Here is a 20,622-nt window from a genome sequence, read left to right as displayed (position 1 = left end):
TGTACGAACGTTACATGTTTGATTTTAAGATGGTTTCGGTAATTGATCTAATCGCGAAGCAAGCTCAGCTATTTCGATGACGACTTCGTTAATCCTTCTCTCGTAGATCGAGTCTTTCTTCATGTTCGACAAGACAAACTTTTTTCTATCTTGAAAATAATATTCGGTGTAAGATGCCGAATCGTTCATGATTTGCGCACCGAGACTTTCGTTCATCAAAACCGTAGGAAAGTAGAGTGCCGCGGTAATAAGGGCACCCAAACGTTGTTCTTCCATACCCTCGACCACTTCTGACCAGGCGGGTTTTTGGGGCGTCTCGTGAGCATTTAGGATTTCGCATAATGTTTCGTAATAGTGCCGCAGCATCGCGTTTTCCCGCGCTTCTCGGAAACTTCGATCCGTGCACAGATACAAAAACTGCGCAACGTCATGCGCCAAGGGAGAGTATCTCGATAGTTGATAATCTACTAGCAAACAATTAGGTGGTACGTCGTTATTGAACATAAGATTGTTGGCCCAGAGATCCCCGTGACTGACCACGTTTGTCTTTGTGCATGATGGCTCCGTAATGTCATATATCTTTTCGCAAGCCGCGCGTACCAGATGAGGATCATATCCCTGATTTTCGGCTACGGCCGCGGCTACGTCAAAACCCGGTTCCATCCATTTTCGCGTCATCTCATTACGAGCGAAACCTTTCTCCGTGAAAGCGTCGGGATGTAATTGATTGAGGGGTACGTCGAGTCGCGCCTCTGATAATAAAGAAGCGGCGTGCAGCCGCGCGATAGCGCTTAAACCCGCGCGTACGAGCGTCTCGTCGAAGAGCTTGTTTCGCGTCGAGTAACCCTTACGGCCCAACTCTTCGAATACCATCAAATTGTTTGTCACTTTGTAGCACATTGGCGCCCATGGCTTTCCGCGATATCCCTCGCAGAGCAGCGGCATTATGACACCGTAAAAATTGATCTCATTCTGGAAGACACCCTTCTTTATCACATAATCGGCTTGCTCGGGCACTTCGTAAGGTATAGTCTTGAGAAAGAGCGAGAGAGCGATGGTTTCCTCTTTCTTTGTTGAAGCTATTACATCGAAACGATAATGAGAGCCGAGAAATCCGAGTTTGCCGTCGGAATATGGTCGAATGGCGTATTCTATTACAGCGACGTTGTCGTTTAATATGAGTTTTGTTACTTCTTTCACTTCTTCAAACGAGAGCAATTTGTAAATGCTATTATTACTCTTGATAACAACATCAGTAAGAGTCTTTGTTTCAAGACACGGTTTTATTTGTACGATGGTATTAGACATCCTTCTCCCGTAACTTATCGCCGTATGCTGTCGAATAGAAATAACTGGTACTAGAACAGAGCTATCGTCTTTATAGCCGTCGTATTTGTCGACAATGCATTAATCAAATTATTAATTTATTAACTGACTTAACTCGTCGCATGCATGCAACACGACATATTTCTATCAAAGTATTTTCTGATAAAAGATTTTGTACACACACATATACATGTAGGATGCAGTAATGTAGCGAAGCTACAAGTCTGAAAAATTTACGCGAGAGACCTTATCTGCTTTATTGTATATTTTTAATATCATAATAAAGGAGACGGAGAGATTAATATTTATAATATTTTATTACGAACAAATTACAGTATATACAATACAGTTAATACAGTATCTCAAAGAGACTGAGAATACTGGCTCCCGTGAAAAGGCGAAATTAATCGAAGACGAAAAGTTGTAAAAAGGGCACGTGCGACGTTATCCTATATGATACTTATCAGCTTTTGTTAATATTAATTCAGATGGCATAATATAATATGTGCGTATATAAAATACAATTTTGCATAATTTTATAGAGTGTATTTTCACAACGATATTTGTAAAGAGATGTTACAAGATGTTAAAGGGATAGTAAGATCTTTTTATAGTCGTACTAAATCTTGCGTTGTCAACGCATTATTCCGATAAGATAGCGACGGTGTGATGTCAACGCGAAAACTTATCATAGGCTTTGATCTAAATTTCCTTATATATCAAAAGTAAAATGATTCGAGTTGTGTAAATTTTTGTGTTAAAAAACAGCTAAATATGAAGCTATATATGAGTCATTGCTATAGATATATATTATTCATTAAAATTTTAAAGTGTAACAATATTATTAAAAGTGTGTACGCAAGTAATGTATACATAAATAATTTTATAACTCTCGCTCACAATTTTTTGCTAATATAATTAATTAAATAACTTGACAATTCATGTATATTCTATACATGTATGCCCGTAAGTTATGTAATAAGTGAATTATGGTTATTAATCTGTAATTAATATACCGTTTTACATCACGGTTTTTAAATTCGTTTCAGGAATTCTCGTTGACAAAGTTTGAACTTGCATCAAATTAACAGTCGATAATATCAGTAGCAGTCAATAATGATAGCAGCAATCGGCATTGTGGCATACTTGATAAAAAGATTGGCCAGAAATTCTCTATAGTCAAATATGCGCATGTATATCGCATATGTATTATATTTGTAATTAATCATATGTGTATACTCATCGCGATCGCGAATTTGTCTAATTGGTCCAATTTACATCACAGATGTGAACAAAATATTTATTCATTTATTTGTGATCTTTGACTGATATTTCGAGATAATTGCGGATATTATATAGTGACGTATATACACAAAAAGACTTGTAATAGCTGGTCATTAAATTATTGTACGCATTACTTTTTCAGTACACACTCAATGTGTATCCAAGTGCGAGCGATATGTGTAAGTGCGTACGTTCGGAGAATAAAATACTGTAAATAATTTTAGCGACATTGTGTCTTACCCGTACAAAAATAGATTATGCTATTTTATATTTCTATAAAAAAATTAATATCTTTCGCAATGATATATTTTTGTCTCAGATTATGCTAAAAAAAATCATCGCATCGTTGCAATTATATTTTCCGGCAAAACATATAGAACGTTTTAGAACATTTAGAAGGCCCGATTTCTGAAAAGAATTTTGAGATATTATAAAAGCTTTTAATAGACTAAAACGTAAGAAAAATTTAGAGAAAAAAATATGATTAGGAAAAACAAAACATTTAATATATTTGGCAATTCTTATTGAACTACTCTATTTTGTGTTTTTTTTTAGACATTTTCTTTTCTTCATAAAGCATATAAATATATTGACTTTTTTGAAAAATATTCTTTCCTTATTAAGAAAAATGCTATTTGAACGGTAAAATAAAGAGGAAAGAATATCCTGTCAATATATAATGTAAAAAAAAAAAACGTATATTTAATTTAGAGATCTTTAATCAGATAAATGCTCCCAAAGAAATATTAGTATCTAGTATTACTAACGTCATGAGAAGTTAAAGTATAAGGAATTTTCAAAGAATGATCATTACATTTTTCTGCAAGTAAATTTTTTAGCAAAGTTAATTTTATACGCGAAAGTATATTATTGTAATATCCGATAATTTCGTACATTTTGTACCACGTAATAAAAATCTAAGTAAACAAGATAACATACGTTAAACATAAAATTTCGCGCATAGTATTCAATCGTCTTTTTCAAAGACGAAGAAAATAATTAAGAAAAGTTTACGAGAAAAGGAAGGAAAGGAAGGGAAGGGAAGGGAATGGAGATTAGGGACGATGGTGGGAAATGAAGGGCAAGTCTGTGGAACTGTTTTATTTATTTTGTTGGCGATTGTGGAGACGTTGTCGTCGTCATCATCGGTGGGGAGCTATCTGTCTATTCATTGCCGTGAGTTTCTCGGCGGCGCGCGCACTTCGAGTTGACGTTTGGTTCGCGCCCGCTCGAGCAGGAGTTTAGTGTTTAGTGGTAGCTGTGCGTCCGCGTGTTTCGCCGAACTCTTCAAGCAGGTATTGCGCTCGTCTTTTTTATCCGTCCATTGAGTCAACCATTGTTTGTCGCCGGTACGCAAGTTGCGTCGAGTCGATATCGCTTCGTAATTTCCGCGCGATAAAAAAGGAGCACGACGAAAAGGGAGAGGGACGCGCGCCCTCTGAACTCTGAACTTCGCCGCGAGGGGAACAAATCGCGCCAAAAGAGTGCGTCGGAAGGACAGTCGCGAATTGTGCCTCGCGTCGCGATAACGCGGCCTTGAGGATACGCCGGTTTCAGGAAAATAGAGCACCATCTTGTATCTGTGCGTAACTATTGCGCGACCATTACGAGTCCGGTCATCGTAGTATATATATATATATATATATATATATATATATATATATATATATATATTACATGTAAGTAGAAAAGCGCGGGATAATAAGCTTTTCCGAGTGGCAAGATTCGATTTCTCATACTGTACACGCGGATCAAGAAGGACCTTAAATGCCGTTTAGTCGACAGGTGATCTTTTCCTTTAAAGATAGCGGTATTTATTTTAATAAGCGCGATATATTATTGCAGAGTTTTTATTTTCGTTTTTAACGGTGTAACAAGTTTTGTTAATAAGTATTGGTAATGACAAATCATTTATAGCGCGGAGTGCGTCCACTTGTCGTTTGTCGCTTTCCGCTAATTGCCGCGAAGCGGCAATTAACATATCTAAGATTTAAATATACTAGCATTGATTGATCCGTGTCGGAAAACGTCAAGACAAGCAAAGTATTTCTTTTATAAAACAGCCGACCGTCTCCTATGCCCGTGTATATACGAGATATTACGTTTACGAGAGGCGTTCTAAAATAAACACACAAATTAGCCAAACGGTTGGAGAGGTTAGAAAGTTTACACGGAGGGATCACCTGTCTCTCTTTCTCTTTCACGAATGTCTCCCGGCAATAATTAAAGTTTCGCAAAGTGCTTCGTTAGGCTCGCGTGTATTCTCCCTCGCCAAGCTTATATAGCGGAGCTCCGTAGAATCATCGCGCGGTGGTTGCGTCAACTAACCAAATATAACCGAAGAAAGTGCGAGGGACGATCGATCGATCGATCGAGAAACGCGGGAATCAGGATCGGGAATGGTGAATCGAGGATCTCCGTCCCGATGATCGAACGCGATTCGGAGCGGGGCCGAGACGGCGACTGGCACGCGACGCCTTCCTCGAGCCGTTAATCCGATCGTCATATTTACGATCTCTGGGCATTCGGTGGCGATAAGAGATACGCCCTTCAATCGTCCCGACATCCCGACGTCAACGACAGCCCGTAGAAACGAACGTTTGTTCGACGAGATTCATCGCGGCTACGCCTAGAGCACGAGCACGTCCCTGGTGAGTACCCACGTCCTTGCTGCCTAGATGAAATTATTCAAATGGATATGCCGCACGCTGTGTGTACAATTACCGTGCGAATACCGTTCGTACGTTCGTACGGTAATCCAAAGGTTATTATATGCGCAGTCTCTTCTTCGCGAATTGAATCCTCAACGCTTCTATCGGATCACGCGCGTGCTAATCTCACAATATGACTTCTCTTTTTTTGTTTAACTAACGGAAATAAATGGCTAGTAGACGTGCTTGAGAAAAACGCTTACGTAAGATTAATGATTCTGCTGTACTAATTCTCCGTGCGCTCTATAAAAGTAATCTTAATAACTCTTTTTCACTCCGGCAAACCATTATTCATGACTATTATTTCACGATACTTGAAATATTTTTATAATGTTCATGTAAAGCTAATGGAATTTGCTGAATTTTCCTTTCCTGCATCATGTAACAACTTAATAATCTTATTAGAGACTTAAACTCTTGAGATATATACATTTGTAAAGGTATGCGCAGCATTAGTTGGTAAAAAATTGCATCCTAATCCAATTATTATACAGAAAATTATGTACTGAGATTTCAATCTCCGGTAAAGAAAGGAAACATTTTAAATCTTTTTTTTTTCCAATAATGTATATAATGAAGATTCCACGAGAAATAATGATATTGAAGTTTTACTTAATCAGATCAGTTAAGAATTAATGCAAGTTCTTGGAAAGCTTGCATCTGTTATATAATGCGTAATGTGTGGGTGTTGTGTAAACTGTTTTTACTACATAGATTTTCTTTAGGATGGAAACTCGATCTTAAAAGCAATTGATTCCTGAAGCTAATAATACGAGCTATAAAAGCATTAGCAATTGTAATAAGGTATAATTGTATAAATATAACAGAATTTTATATATACACGCACACACGCGCGCGCGCGCGCGCACACACACACACACACACACACGCACGCACACATGATCTTCAAAGAGATTGCAAGTATTGCAGTATTTCAGTGCCTATATTTATTTTTTATCTATGCGTTTCGCGAGTATTTAGCGTTAAACGTAATAATTCGACAATTCATCCGTATAATAAATATAAAGATTGCATTTATAAAAAAATTAAATGAAAATATTTTTAAATACGTAAAAATAGATAGAGAAGCTTTTAAATGTATTTTTCCTAAAGTATTGTCGATTAAAATGTTGCAAAATGGATATTAGTTTCTTCAAATTTACCGTTTTCATAGAAAATATTTTTGACTATGTAGATGATTTTGTACGTTTTTACTTTACTCGACGTCTCATATCATGTTATAAGATTTTGAACCGAAAGTTCGCATATTTTTATATGATAGGAATAAACTTGCTTTATAAAACATGAATCACTTTCTTAAGACAACAGTCTAATCCATTTAGCGCTGAATTTAGGCTCTCTCGATTCAACGACGTAACATTGTGCGATGCGATATTTATACGAAATAAATAATAATAATAAATTTCGAATTACAAACGGTCGTGTGTTTTTAGCAAATTATAAATATAATTTGAGTGAATACACCTTCATACTGTTTAATACTTCTTTCATCAAATAATTCTCGGGAAAGATGGTTCAAGTAGAAAAAAAAATTGATACAAAAACAAATTCAATCCGTTCATGGATTCTCTCCTAATTTTTTAAACCAATTACCAAAAAACCAATTTAAAACCCTTTGAATATTTTTTTTTAATTCTAAAAGATATTTTTTCTATCTTTTTCTATTTACTTTAATTTTTCTGAAAGAGAGTTAATTTTTTTAATAACGATTGCAATATACTTTGGAATAAATTGCTTTATAATTTTCTCACATAATTTTGCACTCTATTTCTGACAAGAAATTAGTGCAGGACGAGTAATCATTCGCGAGGAGTATAAAGTGATAGTAGATGTGAACGGAAGCGGATAGAAAATAACTCAAACATTTTCAATCTAATTCATCATTTCGACGATTTCGAATTCAATTTCACAGGATGAATTCCTATTCGCGAGTTTCCTGTTCCAATTAATTACGTTCGTTAGGTATATACGCAGGTTTCTCCATCTTGTAGAGAAGTAGCATTCTCTCTCTGATAAGACTTGCAAATATATTTGGAACACTAATACACACATAGATAATTTCATCTCGTATGTGCAGCGACGAAAAAATTCGGGACTATTCGAACGTAACGAATGATGTAATTAATATTACGTGTTAGACATTTCATTTTATTTTCACGCTCTATATATTTTCCCTGCACTTTTATTTTTTTTTTTTTTTTTCTTTACACTTCCTCGGATGGTGTCTCTTTTTCCTTCTTTTTTCCTCCAAGTCCTTTGATATATGCTGTCTCATTTTATAGACATGTCTGGTTGGAAAGTGCAGCTAAAGAAAGTCCATCTCCACTATATTTCAAGCAACTTTCTCGGAAAAAAAATTTCAGCGCAGGCGATTCTGTGTTTGCACTTAGGCCACAACTGTATATCTCACGTATGTACGTGCGTATCGTGAACGTTCACGAGAGTGGTTGCAGTATTTTCGTCTAATTTACGATGTAGTTAGGTGCTCGAGAAATACGACGCCCCGCGTCTTAACTCGATAAATTTCTCTAACGATGGACCATCGTCGAGAGTTATATCAAAGTCGTTAACAGTACGCTGCGCGTGATTACCGAAATAGCAATAAAATCGCGTATATTTTCCGCTTCCACATTTCCCTGCTCCCTATCAGCGCAAAACAAACGTTTTTGAATCCACAATCTATGGTCATATACGACATGGCGATTGAATCGAGAATGAGGAATATTATAATTTATCTTACCGTTGAAATACGTTAGCAATAAAACGGATTGTAATTCCATGTTCAACTTAATTATAATGTTATTAGTCAAGAGTCGTAGATAACATGTAAATAATTATACGACGAACAGTCTCTTCGTTGCTTCCACAACAGCTGTGTCTCTTGTCGCGACTATTCAGGAAGTCAATTTATCACAAGCATATGAATGAAAAGACCTCGTATTGCGCATAGCGAATAAAACAAATAGACTAATTATAGATAATACTATAGTTTTGGGAAAATATTAAATGGTAATATTAAATTATTTAAATTTTACTTTGGTTTTTTTTTTTATTACATATATATATATATATGTAGTAACACCGAATAAATATATACATATATGATACGTATAAACGAAGTAATAAAAATGGCAGTGGTTTATTACTACAGAGAATACACTATTATCATCGACTAACCAAACAATTACGTGACAAATAAAAAGTAGTATAATAAATAATAGTACAGGTTTTGCCATTTTGACACTTAACAGTTTAATATCTCTGACAAGTACATGTCGCGTCGAATATGTTTACATATATTACAAAAACGACCGTGACCTTTCGATTTCCAACGATTCGTTTTGCAAAAGTTTTTTCGCGAATTAATCAATAAACGCGTCTATTAATTTCCATCTCAGACGCACTGTTTCTAAAATATTTGTCCAAACTTGTCTACGTGACAGTTTGTTATCATTTGAAATGATAATCCCTAACTATACGCACATTTTAGCGCTATTGTAGATATGTGTGTACTTGTACACGCATAAAATATTCCGAAAAAGAATGGTAAATCCTCCGCGTAAATGCATCTTCAACATCTTCGCAAGAAGGGTTGGAAAATACGATCTCTCTCCTATTTTACGATCGAGATGTTTTATGTGCTATGATATATGTCATTATATGCATATATCTTCGCACGCGTGCGAAAAAAAGAAAGACAGAGAGAGAGAGAGAGAGAGAGAGAGAGATAATGGTTATATTTTTCATCTAACTAACCTGAGGGATAAAAATGAGACAAAACAAAGTCTTTTAAGACTACTGTCTTGTCTCATCTATTTTCTCGCCGTCGTACGTGCAATTCGCTCGAATCCATTTATATCGATGGACCTATCGCGTGTATCGAAAGGGCCGATGATGTGATCGATGTAGGACGTCTGATGCCTTACTGGGCGTGCATCCGAGCGAAGCGAGCGAACACAGAGAGAACCGAGAACCTCGTGCTCTACTCTTTGCTTCTCGCATCTCCCTCGCCTCCTCGCACGGTTAATAGCCACGTCGTCGAGAGAGCATTATCGAGTGACCTTCCTTCGCTTCCTCCTCGGTCTTCGGCTCTTTGCGCGAGCGTACCTTCTATGTCCGGGCTCAGGCTACACTGTATATACATATAAATGAACGGTATACACATGCACGCATTCATAAAAGCGAAAAACTCGGTTCGATAGACCGGGATAGTACGAGACCGAAAACGAGCTATACGGCACAAAATTACGATATAAGAAAAAAATATATACAAATAAAGCTTCTACACGCGCGTGTGTATATATATATATATATATCATTTTACTCAAAATATTTCAATAAGGCATTAAATTTGTTTGCTCTCTATTGCAATAAATTAATTATAGCAGATATACACCAAACACCACTTTTACCTTTATTCTATTAAGTTTTTAGATTTTTAAATAAAATAAATTTTTTTTCCCTCTATTTTGCGACGTCTCTGCATTGAATAACGAAAGAGCCACGTGTTTGCGATCCTATTTGAACGATAATTTTTATTTTTTCACGTATTTCATCTATAAGCGTATAATTTTACATATTTCACATGCGCATAATATTTGCATATTTACCCATTCACGTTCAACATTTTCTTATTTAGAGCTTGGCAACATGTTTGTGATATGCTAAACTGTTTCTTGCTTTGTGTATACGAGGATACATCTAAATGTATAAACGGAATTAAATATACAAAAATATTTTCCAAGAAAGAATCATATTAATGATATATACAATATTTTTTCTTTTTTTAACATCTTATATATTTACAAACGATGTATCGTAGCTTGATATATCTTTTAAATGTAAAGAACGGTAATACTCATTTTGATATTATCTGCACGAATGCTTTTTTAAATCGCATCAAACGATTTTGACGTAATGAAATATCGAAGTGTGCATTAATCGGACAATGCGTGTTCCATGCCACTTTTATATAATTACTTTTCTTTCTTTTTAATCCATAATTAAATGCGTCCTTCCTTCTCACGAGAACAACAACAGTATGCAATTAATATCACGTACAACGGCAATCCTATTACACATCGAGCGATGGACATATTTAATATCGCGAAATAGTTTATGTTTATAATCTCTCTCATGCGATGCGGCTTTTATATGCATTCCGCACGCGACATATACATTTAGATATACGTATCTTGCTATAGAATTTGCCGAATGGAGTTGAGTAAATATATAGGGAATAGGGAATAGCATCCCACACAAATTGTGTTCCGATACGATTGTTGCACGATACATATACAAGCATAGGTGCGGCGATACGATATTGTACCTCAAGTATGTATACATAGATATATTTTCTATATTTTCACGCGAATATCGTATCAATCCAGTCAGATGGTTTTATGATTTTATGGTTTGGAATTTTCTTTATAGCGCAAAGTGTCGCGAGAACGCACACTATTGCTTTCTTACTTGGTTACATTTTTAATATCATCACAATATCGTGAGCAATATCGCATCTGATTATCATCTCGATTATCATCTGTGATTATTTATCGTCATGAAGAGCTAAAACCCGATCCATTCCTGGATGGGGTTGTGCTCTATTTACATAATATTTATTAAATATTATTTATCATTCCACGCGATTAATATCATTGTCCTTTTTGTGTCAAGAGGATTCTCATATGAGAAGAAAGAGCGCTATTACTTTATTATCTTATATTTTAAACGATATAATTACCGTTTTTAATCACTGCGAGCGCGATCAATGCCGAATAATTAGCCTGACGATTTTATTGTGCGAAAGAGAAAGAAAGAGAGAGAGAGGGAGAAAAAGAGAGAAGCACCGTTTCTTTTTGCAGCGTTTATATTTTATGAAAACGAAACATTTTAATTAACGCAAACGTTTATTCAATAACCTGTATAAGTAATTCGAGCAATTATTCACACAGATATAATTTATGTAAATATACAATATAATTTGCGTAATTGTTTCTAACATAGCAGTGTGCAAAGATTAATTTCGTAAGGAGCCATTTCTATTTGCGAGCCACTTATATTAACCTCGCCGCTGTCGCGCCATTTCCTTTGCAGCTCGATAGTTAGTATCTATTCGAGCGGTAAACGAGAAACGTCTTTTCTTGAAATAAGCGATAATAATTGCTACGCAACTAGTTATTGGAACGGGAACTAATGCATAGCGTAGAAACGCTCGTATCTTGTTGAAACGCCGAAGAGTTTCGAGACTTGGTAATTGTCATTCAAAGCATCTTGTCGCGCGGTGCGGTTAGTTACAATATTATATACGTTCGGATATTACGTCTAGCTTTTGTGTAACACATTGTTATAGGGAGCTCTTGGCGCGCGTACGCATACACTCACGCGGATATTATCGCCGTCACAGATTCTACGACCAATTCGGATCTGACCTTCCTCGCTTAGGAGATTTATAGGAGATTGCAATTTGCGCGCGCCACGTTTTCAATCCTCGATCGTAAATGCCGGGAGTTTTAGCTACGGGAATTGCATAAATAAATTGAATTTAATCATTTTTTAATATCAATCAATTATAATATTAATTTAAACTTTTGATAAAACAAAGTCGAGTCGAGACGGAAATTTTGAATAACTTGGAATAAGTATCGACTCTAGTAAAATCGATCGCTGTTTTTCCTCACTTTGCTCCCTTCTCCTTTGGTATTCTTTGAAAGGAGCATCCGCTTATGCGTGCGCGAGACACTTTGTAAATAAACTGCGCGGATACTTTTAACAAACGCGCGACAAAATGGAGCCTTGGAGCGAGACGGCGACGCAACGATACCAAGAGAGGATTCTGACAGCATAACTGTCGGCTGTCGTTGACATTGCTCGTTAAAGGCTCGGGATAAGCGTGACAGAGCGCAACATCCATTTATTCAAGAATGGCGAACCATCGATGACAAGAGGGGACGGTATATCAAGATGGATGCCGAGTAAAAGACGATACCGGCTGCGAAAATAACTCATCCCGCTATCCGGCTATTCTTTCGAATAATCTAATGGCGTCTAATTTAATTTACATGTTTACGAATCCGCCGATTTAGCGGAGGCGAAGGGAGATCGATACCGATGGACCGCTGCCTTAGACTGGAATGATTTATTGGCTGACTGCCATCGTCGTAAATTCTATTTTCATAGAGATACACGCGGTGCGACCGCGTGAGACTTGACCGTGAGATTTGCACGCTGATTTGCCATGCGGGCTTTAAAAAGGGACGAGTCCTAAGTGAATTCCTCGCGAAAAGAATTTTTTTCATGACTAGCATATGCCAGCTGACTCGACTTTGACTTGCAGTTTTGCGAGTCGCAAAGAGACACGTACACGTGAAACATTTGCGGAGGGGACGAGATAGAAATGTCACAGGCAGGATGATAATTCGAGATATTAATGTTATTTGAAATAATATTTTCAATGTGCAATGAATGGAGTGACGTAATTTGGATTTGATGAAATTTCTGAAATGCATTGCTTAACTCAAAACATAAATGAAATGGAACATAAAATCATCTAATTTAATATATTAAAAATACAACAGTTTGGGCAGTTTGCGTCCCTCTTTAAACTCTTCTCTCTGATAAACCGATGGAGAGAGAAAAATGGACGGGATAATTTAAATTTTACACGCTTTAATAATCAAACGCGGAATTGCGCTGTTTTACCGTTATCGTTCGTCGTGTATTTGAAATTCCAACCAGAGAAATTCAACGATTGATAATTTAATAACGATTGAATGAAGGAATTTTTAGGGTTTCGCGAGAATGAATGCGCGAGCAAACTTGATGCGTATCGTGTCTGTCTCATCTTATGTCGTATCATCTTATTCGGAAATGTCGTACGATCGTTACCCAGGATGCAGGATGTTGATATGTCGGTTGGAGATAGATTCGTATGTCGGAAAGCCGTGGACGATCGTTAATGCGTAGGAAAGCTGGCAAGGCGCCAGATAACGCGGAATCACAATTCCTCGCACATCTCGCGGTACATGTCGAATTCAAAACCACTAAACGTTTGGAAACGAGAATAGAAATAATTGCGACGAAGGAATATACATTACGAAAAGTTCAATGCATTTTTTTTAAATCTGCGTCATGTAAGTGACAAACATATGTTCTTTGATGCGTTTATTTCCTTTCCCTTAAAATCATCGAATAATTTTCCTCCCTATTTTTCTTTACGCCATCTCTTTGAATTACATTTATATTTTTACGTTGATTTTTAATTAAATGTATTAATAACATATTTGATCGTTTACAATGGATTTGATTTGATAACGAAGCAAGTAGACCGTTTCGCATTAGTATGAAATCTCTTTTCCGTTAGTTTCTAGGTTACGGAAAAACCGCTACCAACGATCGATTAATCTTATGTTGTCCATAAGCCTCGACCGTTAGCTCGTCGATTGATAGTTGTCAAGGGACGATTGGACTCCTACCGATCGACGAGCTATCAATCGCCCCGCGTTCGTGACCTTTGCGGTAGATCGCGCAGAATGGTTTCACATCGAAGACTTACGATTAGAGTTTCGTTCAGCGAGAAAGCGCTCTTCTACCACCTGCTGATCTTAATAGAATGGAAATTGAATCGATGCGTCCCGACGTGTAGATGCGAGAGGGTTGAGGTAAATGGAAACAGTTGCGGGGGCGTAAAATTGGACGCGAAAATATCGGCTCGGTTTCGTAACTCGGGTAAAAATTAGGACAGACCGCATATCGAATTCGAAAGAAGTGTCCGACTCAAAGTCGGTTCGGGTGCCTCTTAAAATAAATCGGTGAGACCACGAACACGACGCTTACGTAATGCGTTTGCTCTTTTTCCGTATATATACAGACCGCATATATCGTTCTACATTTATCATTCCAGCCTGGCGTCATTAGAAGTTTCACGTTTACCACAAAGCACTTCTTATCGTGTTTCCTCTATTCAGATATATAATTCGAATTTAAAATAAGGAATATTTTCTATAAAAAAAGTGCGAGGAATGACTATTTAGCGTTTATTTATTTATTTATTTTTTGGTTGGTTGTAATATTTTCTTTTTCCTTCTCTTTTGTCAGTAACAAATATATTTTCTTTACATATTTCGTATGTTATTTTTACTGAAATGTTCTCATAAATTGTGATCGCCGAACAATATCTCTGGCGCATATGAAGAATTTTTCTTAAACGTGAAATTATTTACAAAATGTAATAATTAAAACGCTTTCTTTGTGTCACTTTTGAATGTATTTGTTTTTGTTATTCCAGATCTGGTGTAATCCAAAGCTTTCTAACATATTTCATATTTACAACCTGTCAATAATGTCAATCATGGAGATACAGACTGAGGTTAGTAAGCCAATGTCCATAAAATGTCTCGTGTTTGTGATCTTGTTTGTTAAATGTTATTTTAAAAATGATAGAATTTGATTTTTTCGTGTTGCGCACGCATATATGTACATCTTTATTTTCGCTTTTTTTCTGCGTAAAAATATATTCGCAAATTTGAAATGCGAATAACTTCTGCTTTTTATAATCTTTTTTCAAAAGAATATGAAAGAAAAGATTATCGTAAAAAATTCAATATATTCTCATGATAGGCATTTCAAGTTTGCACGAAATATCAGAGAGCATTTCTCATACATGTATAGAAAAATAAACTCAACATTGGCTATAAGGATAATGTGTAATACATATTATTGATAATTTCTGTTAAAATATAATAAGATACAAAATAAAAAGTAAATTAAATTAAAGAATAAATAAATTAAGAGAGATTTTTTTATATATTATTATAATATTACAATATAAATCTCATTCTTATTATATTATTTTACTTATTATAATAATATTTTATTTTTTTACTTTATTTTAACTTTTATTTAACTTTTACTTTATTTTACTTTACTTTACTTTTTTAATCTTGTCATATAACTTATGAATATCGTTTCTGAAGAATGACTGTCAATGAGATAGTTTCGGTGTGCGTAGATAAGGAAAAAAAATAACCTGGCAGTCTTTTGTTACGAACAAATATATACACTAATACGCCAATGTTGAATCTATCTCTTTATATCTATAATATTTCTAGACCGTGATTGCTCGCCAAAATTTTATTGTGACTTAAAGTTTCTTTTTGTGTAATGTAAAATTGAGCAATCTTTACATTCTAAATATTGACTCCGTATGAGAATGAGAGACATATTTTTGTGTACGTACGTTTTTATGTATTTTGATTACTTAAGTAATTTAACGATCTTTTATTTTTACGTTGTTTTATAAATAAAGTAAATTTGGTGCGCGCGCGCGCGCGTGTGTCATTATTCGCGATTCCTGTCAGTTTGCTTTAAAATTCGTTGAATATTCGTGAATATTACGATGCATGAACTCAAAGTTTGAAATATGCAAGAGTGTCTGATAACATTTAATTATATATGTAAATAAAAGAATAAGATCTAATTTATCTAATTTTTGTATTGGATAGTATTGAGACAGAGAAATTTACAATAAAAGTAATAATAATGTAGTATTGTAACCAAAGATTTTACTACACATTTTTTTTTTTTTTTTTTGAGTTTGATATTTCTAAAATTAAATTCCCAGTAATCACAATATCGTTTATCCGAGAAGAACATTTATTCTCCCTCTTTTTGTAAACGTAAATTAAAAATCTCGTAGGTTTAGAAAATTATAGATTGCTTCAATATGTGTGTGTGTGTGTGTGAGTGAATCTTTTTTTCTTCTTAATATTCCTGGTCTAACGAAATATAATGAAGCTGAAAATAATGTATTATGTCGTTGTATTAAATCGGCTTTCATTCGGTTATCGATTAAACCGATTTAACTGATATTCTCTCTCTCCCGTTCTTTTATCATTCAACGAGGTGAAATCCTTTTAAGAGCCCTCAAATCAATGGTACTCATCAATCAGCAACTCAACAATGTGAGAATCTCGTAAACGATCGACAAGAAAGGAGGACGCGAAGATAGATCTGACGTTTCCTTGAACGATAACGGAAGTCGTGCTATCGGTTGTGTCAAACTCATTAGGCTCATATCATCTTTTTCATCAAAAATATTTCTCGGCTGTCCAAATATTTATTTATTTTGCGAGTCGTTATTTGTTATTGCAAATTACACATTGTCGCAAGGTATAACATTCAAGGATCGCCCGCTAAAAGCAGTACGATTAAACTGTGAATCGCGTCGATAATGTAACATATATTAATGATTGCATTTTAAAATTACGCAAATTTTGTCGCGCTGAAAATAACCATAAAATCATGACACAGGAACAACATTTGTCCGTTTCTATAATTTGCTTTTTCTAGATTATACTACGATATGACATGGCTATTTGATAATATAATTTTACCTTTTCATCTTCTAAAAGAGGTATTCTATATAATTATATGTACAAGGGCTGTTCATAAAGAAACCAAACTTAAAAAAAGAATATATAATGACGTGAGGCCATTCGTTTTGTGGCACTGTGTAGTGAAATCCTTTAGCAACTTTCTCACACTATGACCATGACGCTATCGTTCTTAGTTTACGTTTTATGATGGTTTGAACGAGGTTGTGTTTGGCATTCGTGACAATTTTCTAGACTTTTTTTTAGATCTTCCTGCAGAGTTTGACGGAGGCAATGAAAAAGAAGCGGGCGGAGGCATGAGCCAGCAATTCATCGAGTGCCTACACCACCACAACAATGCACCTGCACACGCGTTGTTTTTTATTATAACGAGTTTTTGGCAAAACACGCGGCGTTGTTTAGCCCTTTCCTTTTTCACTCTTTCAAACTCTCATTCAAACTCTGCAAGATAATCTAAAAAAAAAAAAATCGTCACCGAAAATGGCCATGAACGCCGAACACAATCTTATTCAAACTATCATAAAATTATTCAAACTACCATAAAATTAAATGATAGCGTCCTGCTCATGGTGTGAGAAAATTGATAAAGAATCCCACTACACAGTGCCACAAGGCAGATGATATCAATATCATTTCTATTTCGTTAAATATACGATGAGAATATGAAGAGCAGATTCAAAATTGCCTTTGCAAATTCGCAATTGTTTACTCAAGACGCATTTAAATAAAGCTCAAAATGAATTAATTATATTTAGCGTTAAAAATATACGGTGAAAATGTAGGTTAAAGCTTAAAAAAGAAAGGAAAAGAAAAAAAAAAAAAAAGGAGAAACCCGATTGCCTTGGAATTGAGTTAGCAAGGCAGCTGAGCCAGTGTTAAAATAGAGAAGCTCATTCGATAATTCAATATTGAAATCTTGTTACTTTCGGTTTTGATCATCACACCCAATTTTATTTTCGTTTTCCTTTGGTCTATTACTTTTTGTTCTCTTATACCAAGCATACGCATAGCGCGCTTACAGTCATAAAATGTCCGAACAATAAAATATCTATTTTCTCCTTTTCACGTAATAAGATATTTCAATAAAATGTGACAACATGTGACAAAATGTTTCAACTTTTAAAAACCGAAAATGGCGCTGTACTTTGAGAAAACTTTTGATGAAACGCGTTTGTAACTGTTGCAAGAATACTTTTGTGCTCAATTATTTTATTTTATATAAATTTGAAAGCAAACGGTGTTTTTTACATTGCGCGAATATCTTGTTTCACTCAGATGGTGTGATGTTACTACCGTGAAGTATTACAGTGACGTAAATGTGTGCGTAGGTACGCTTTTTTGATGCGGCGTGAAATTTCAGCGAAATGTAAATTCATGAATCTTCTGACAATCGGAGGCGTTTAATTGAATGTAAATTGACGAGTCACTATTTACCGGGTCGTTCGATTTAGGAAGAGACGTGTTGCATTTACGAGATGTGGAGAATGTCGATTTTTCGCGAATTATCATTGATGTTTGTCGCTCGTGTGTCTAGCGTGGTTTAGGAATGGTTTACGGATGGCATTGCAATCAAATATAGCGATAATAGAAAAAAGACATCGAAAATATTCGTTCTCGTCGAATATTCTGCATTTTGTTTCCATTCAATTAATATTTTTATGGTAAATTGCATTTGAGTTTACATAAATTGCTATATGAAGTATGTTTTCTTTGTGTTAATAACTTTTATTAATTATTTTAATTAAAATGTTGTTTTATTAAAAAAATGCTTTGCAAAATTATAATATATGATTAATCCTAATATGAAACATTGTTTGACTTTTTTTTATGGATGTGTGCTTCATTTATATTATTATATACTACAGCTTTCCATTATTCATTTTCATTATATCACTTATTTAAGATTCTATTTATGGTTATATAGTTAGATGAAATAAATTATACGTTGCGTAAATAAGCAGCAGCTTTTGTTCGTTCAGATCTGCAACGTAATCCCAATACGGCAACACATGGCACAACTATATGAAGTAATTAATTAATGAATAAGTGGAGTGTGTTGGCTGAGTAACAAATGTATGCGTTACAAAGCCGATAATGTCTGTTAGCTGGGTACTTGTTTATTTATGATGTTATGAAGCGTGCCAATAATACATTTTTATGTTGATTGCTATGACATTTGTTAATATATAACTATGTATATATATAATATACATTATAAATATATTTGTGTGTGTTAATTTAATATATAAAACTTATACTAAATATTACTTTTAGTATAAAAAAGATAATTAAGATAGAATACTTTATTTAAATAAATATTTTTGTCATTTTTTAATCAATTTTTTAGTATTGCGAAAAGTCGCGTAAAATTCGTTGTAAAGAACTTTATGCGACTCTTTGCATAAAGTTGCATTTTAGTTATGTGTTTTTTCGTCACAATCAATGTTATGATTGCGTATTCCAGCGATCGGGAATAATTAATATCGGAAATTTGACGTGACGATTATTCGTGCGATAAACTTTCACGCGTATCTCGACTCCGCGAGAATCCAACACTTTTTCGCCTAGTGCGTAAATGGCTTTGTCGTAAAACGCTTCGTCTCATTATTTCATATCGTGAATGCTTTGACCGGATGCAATAACGTTCATTTCTATGCAATAAAGTTATCCGACACAGGCCGTGTCGGACCTCAATGAAAGGATTTCCTCGATAATGCGTTGAAATTCATCTCACCAACGGCGACGATTTATATCTATCTATCTATCTCTGCAAAGTTTCGCAGCAATCACGTAGCGTCGCGCGACAAAATTGAAGCGACGACGACCTTTACGAATAATCGGCAAATTTGCGATGTTATAACGAATGTGATCGTGACAGAGAGCTGATGCAATCGAACGCGAATGCAAAGAGAATATATATAGAGAATGTAATGAAAATGTGATAACAGAAGATCAAAAGAACACGAGACAGCAATTTCACAATTCATTTTATAATCTTGTCGTAAAATATCTTTTCTAGAATATATTTTACGACGGTCGAGGTAATTCTAATACATTTATTTTTCATTTATCATTAATATATAAATTTGATCTCTGACACCAAAGAAAAATTTTATTTTTATAAATTATATAACAATAAGATATATAGTTTGTATAATTTTTAATCAATTATCTTTTTTTATCATATCTTTTTTTAGTACTGTGAAATATGGCTTATCTAAATGTAAAGCGTTATCGTAAGGCTCTATTTGGGTTTCTCTTCTTTATTCTCTTCGAGAATACGTGCCGTATGTTAAATAGCCTTACGGAATAAGTAAAGTTATGCCATAATGTGTGTAAGAGCCATTTATTACTTACCTTACTTTTGCCACTGTAACTCATTAATATTCTACGCGTCGTTTGCCAAACAGATGGCGGGAAACACGACGGTGGGTAGCACACTACTCGATGAAGAACTTCGTCGGATTCTACTGGAACGCGAGCAAGAATGCATGAAGCTGAAAGACGCGAATACGACGCTGCCACCGGGTAAAGTATAAAGTATTTTTTTATATTTGAAAATAAATCTCATCCGCCATACACTCATAAGCGAGACGCGTCTACATTGTATGCAAATTTTATCAGGGCTTCCCTCATTTGTTTCGACTTGATACTCGATCGAGATTAATAGTGATTGCACGCTAATCCGCTATCCGATTCTTGTCTAGAAATTAGACGTTTCGTTGTTAGTTCGAGTAGAGAGAAATGAAAAGTATTAACGTTACACACGCGATGTATGCGCGTGTCGGACGCGTATGCGCGGATTATGCCCCACGCGATAATTAACACTAACGACTACGCATTATGCATTATATTAGAAACAATGTACCCTGTGTTTAATTAATTTA

The 20,622-nt window shown here is 35.1% G+C and overlaps 2 protein-coding genes across 8 annotated transcripts in view; one reads left to right on the top strand and one right to left on the bottom strand.

The window, feature by feature from the left end:
• Window positions 1–12: 12 nt before the first annotated feature.
• LOC126857065 (uncharacterized) lies at window positions 13–2,869 on the bottom strand. The gene has a single exon (XM_050606161.1). It carries the CDS (start codon window positions 1,306–1,308, stop codon window positions 25–27), a length of 1,284 nt encoding a protein of 427 aa, XP_050462118.1. The 5' UTR covers window positions 1,309–2,869; the 3' UTR covers window positions 13–24.
• Window positions 2,870–3,764: 895 nt separating this feature from the next.
• The window catches only part of LOC126857064 (calcitonin receptor-like), a 72,717-nt gene continuing 55,859 nt past the window's right edge, over window positions 3,765–20,622 (top strand). The window contains exons 1-4 of one of the 7 annotated variants that reach the window (XM_050606154.1): window positions 3,768–4,192; window positions 4,909–5,261; window positions 14,629–14,709; window positions 20,146–20,263. In XM_050606154.1, the coding sequence (XP_050462111.1) occupies window positions 14,683–14,709; window positions 20,146–20,263 (145 nt within the window). In that variant the 5' untranslated portion in view covers window positions 3,768–4,192; window positions 4,909–5,261; window positions 14,629–14,682. Of the gene's footprint in view, window positions 4,193–4,297; window positions 5,262–14,628; window positions 14,710–20,145; window positions 20,264–20,622 lie in introns of those variants that run through there. The other 6 variants (XM_050606153.1, XM_050606156.1, XM_050606155.1 and 3 more) reach the window with 6 other exon arrangements.

The sequence above is a fragment of the Cataglyphis hispanica genome, chromosome 20 (genome assembly GCF_021464435.1).
Source record: "Cataglyphis hispanica isolate Lineage 1 chromosome 20, ULB_Chis1_1.0, whole genome shotgun sequence".
In the NCBI taxonomy this organism is placed as follows: Eukaryota; Metazoa; Arthropoda; class Insecta; order Hymenoptera; family Formicidae; genus Cataglyphis; species Cataglyphis hispanica.
The sequence above is the reverse complement of the archived record's forward strand: the minus strand, read 5'-3'. Positions and strand labels throughout refer to the sequence as shown.

What these genes read in the sequence shown, in the direction of transcription:
- LOC126857065 (XM_050606161.1), bottom strand. Translation starts at nt 1,308, where the DNA reads ATGTCTAATACCATCGTACAAATAAAACCGTGTCTTGAAACAAAGACT.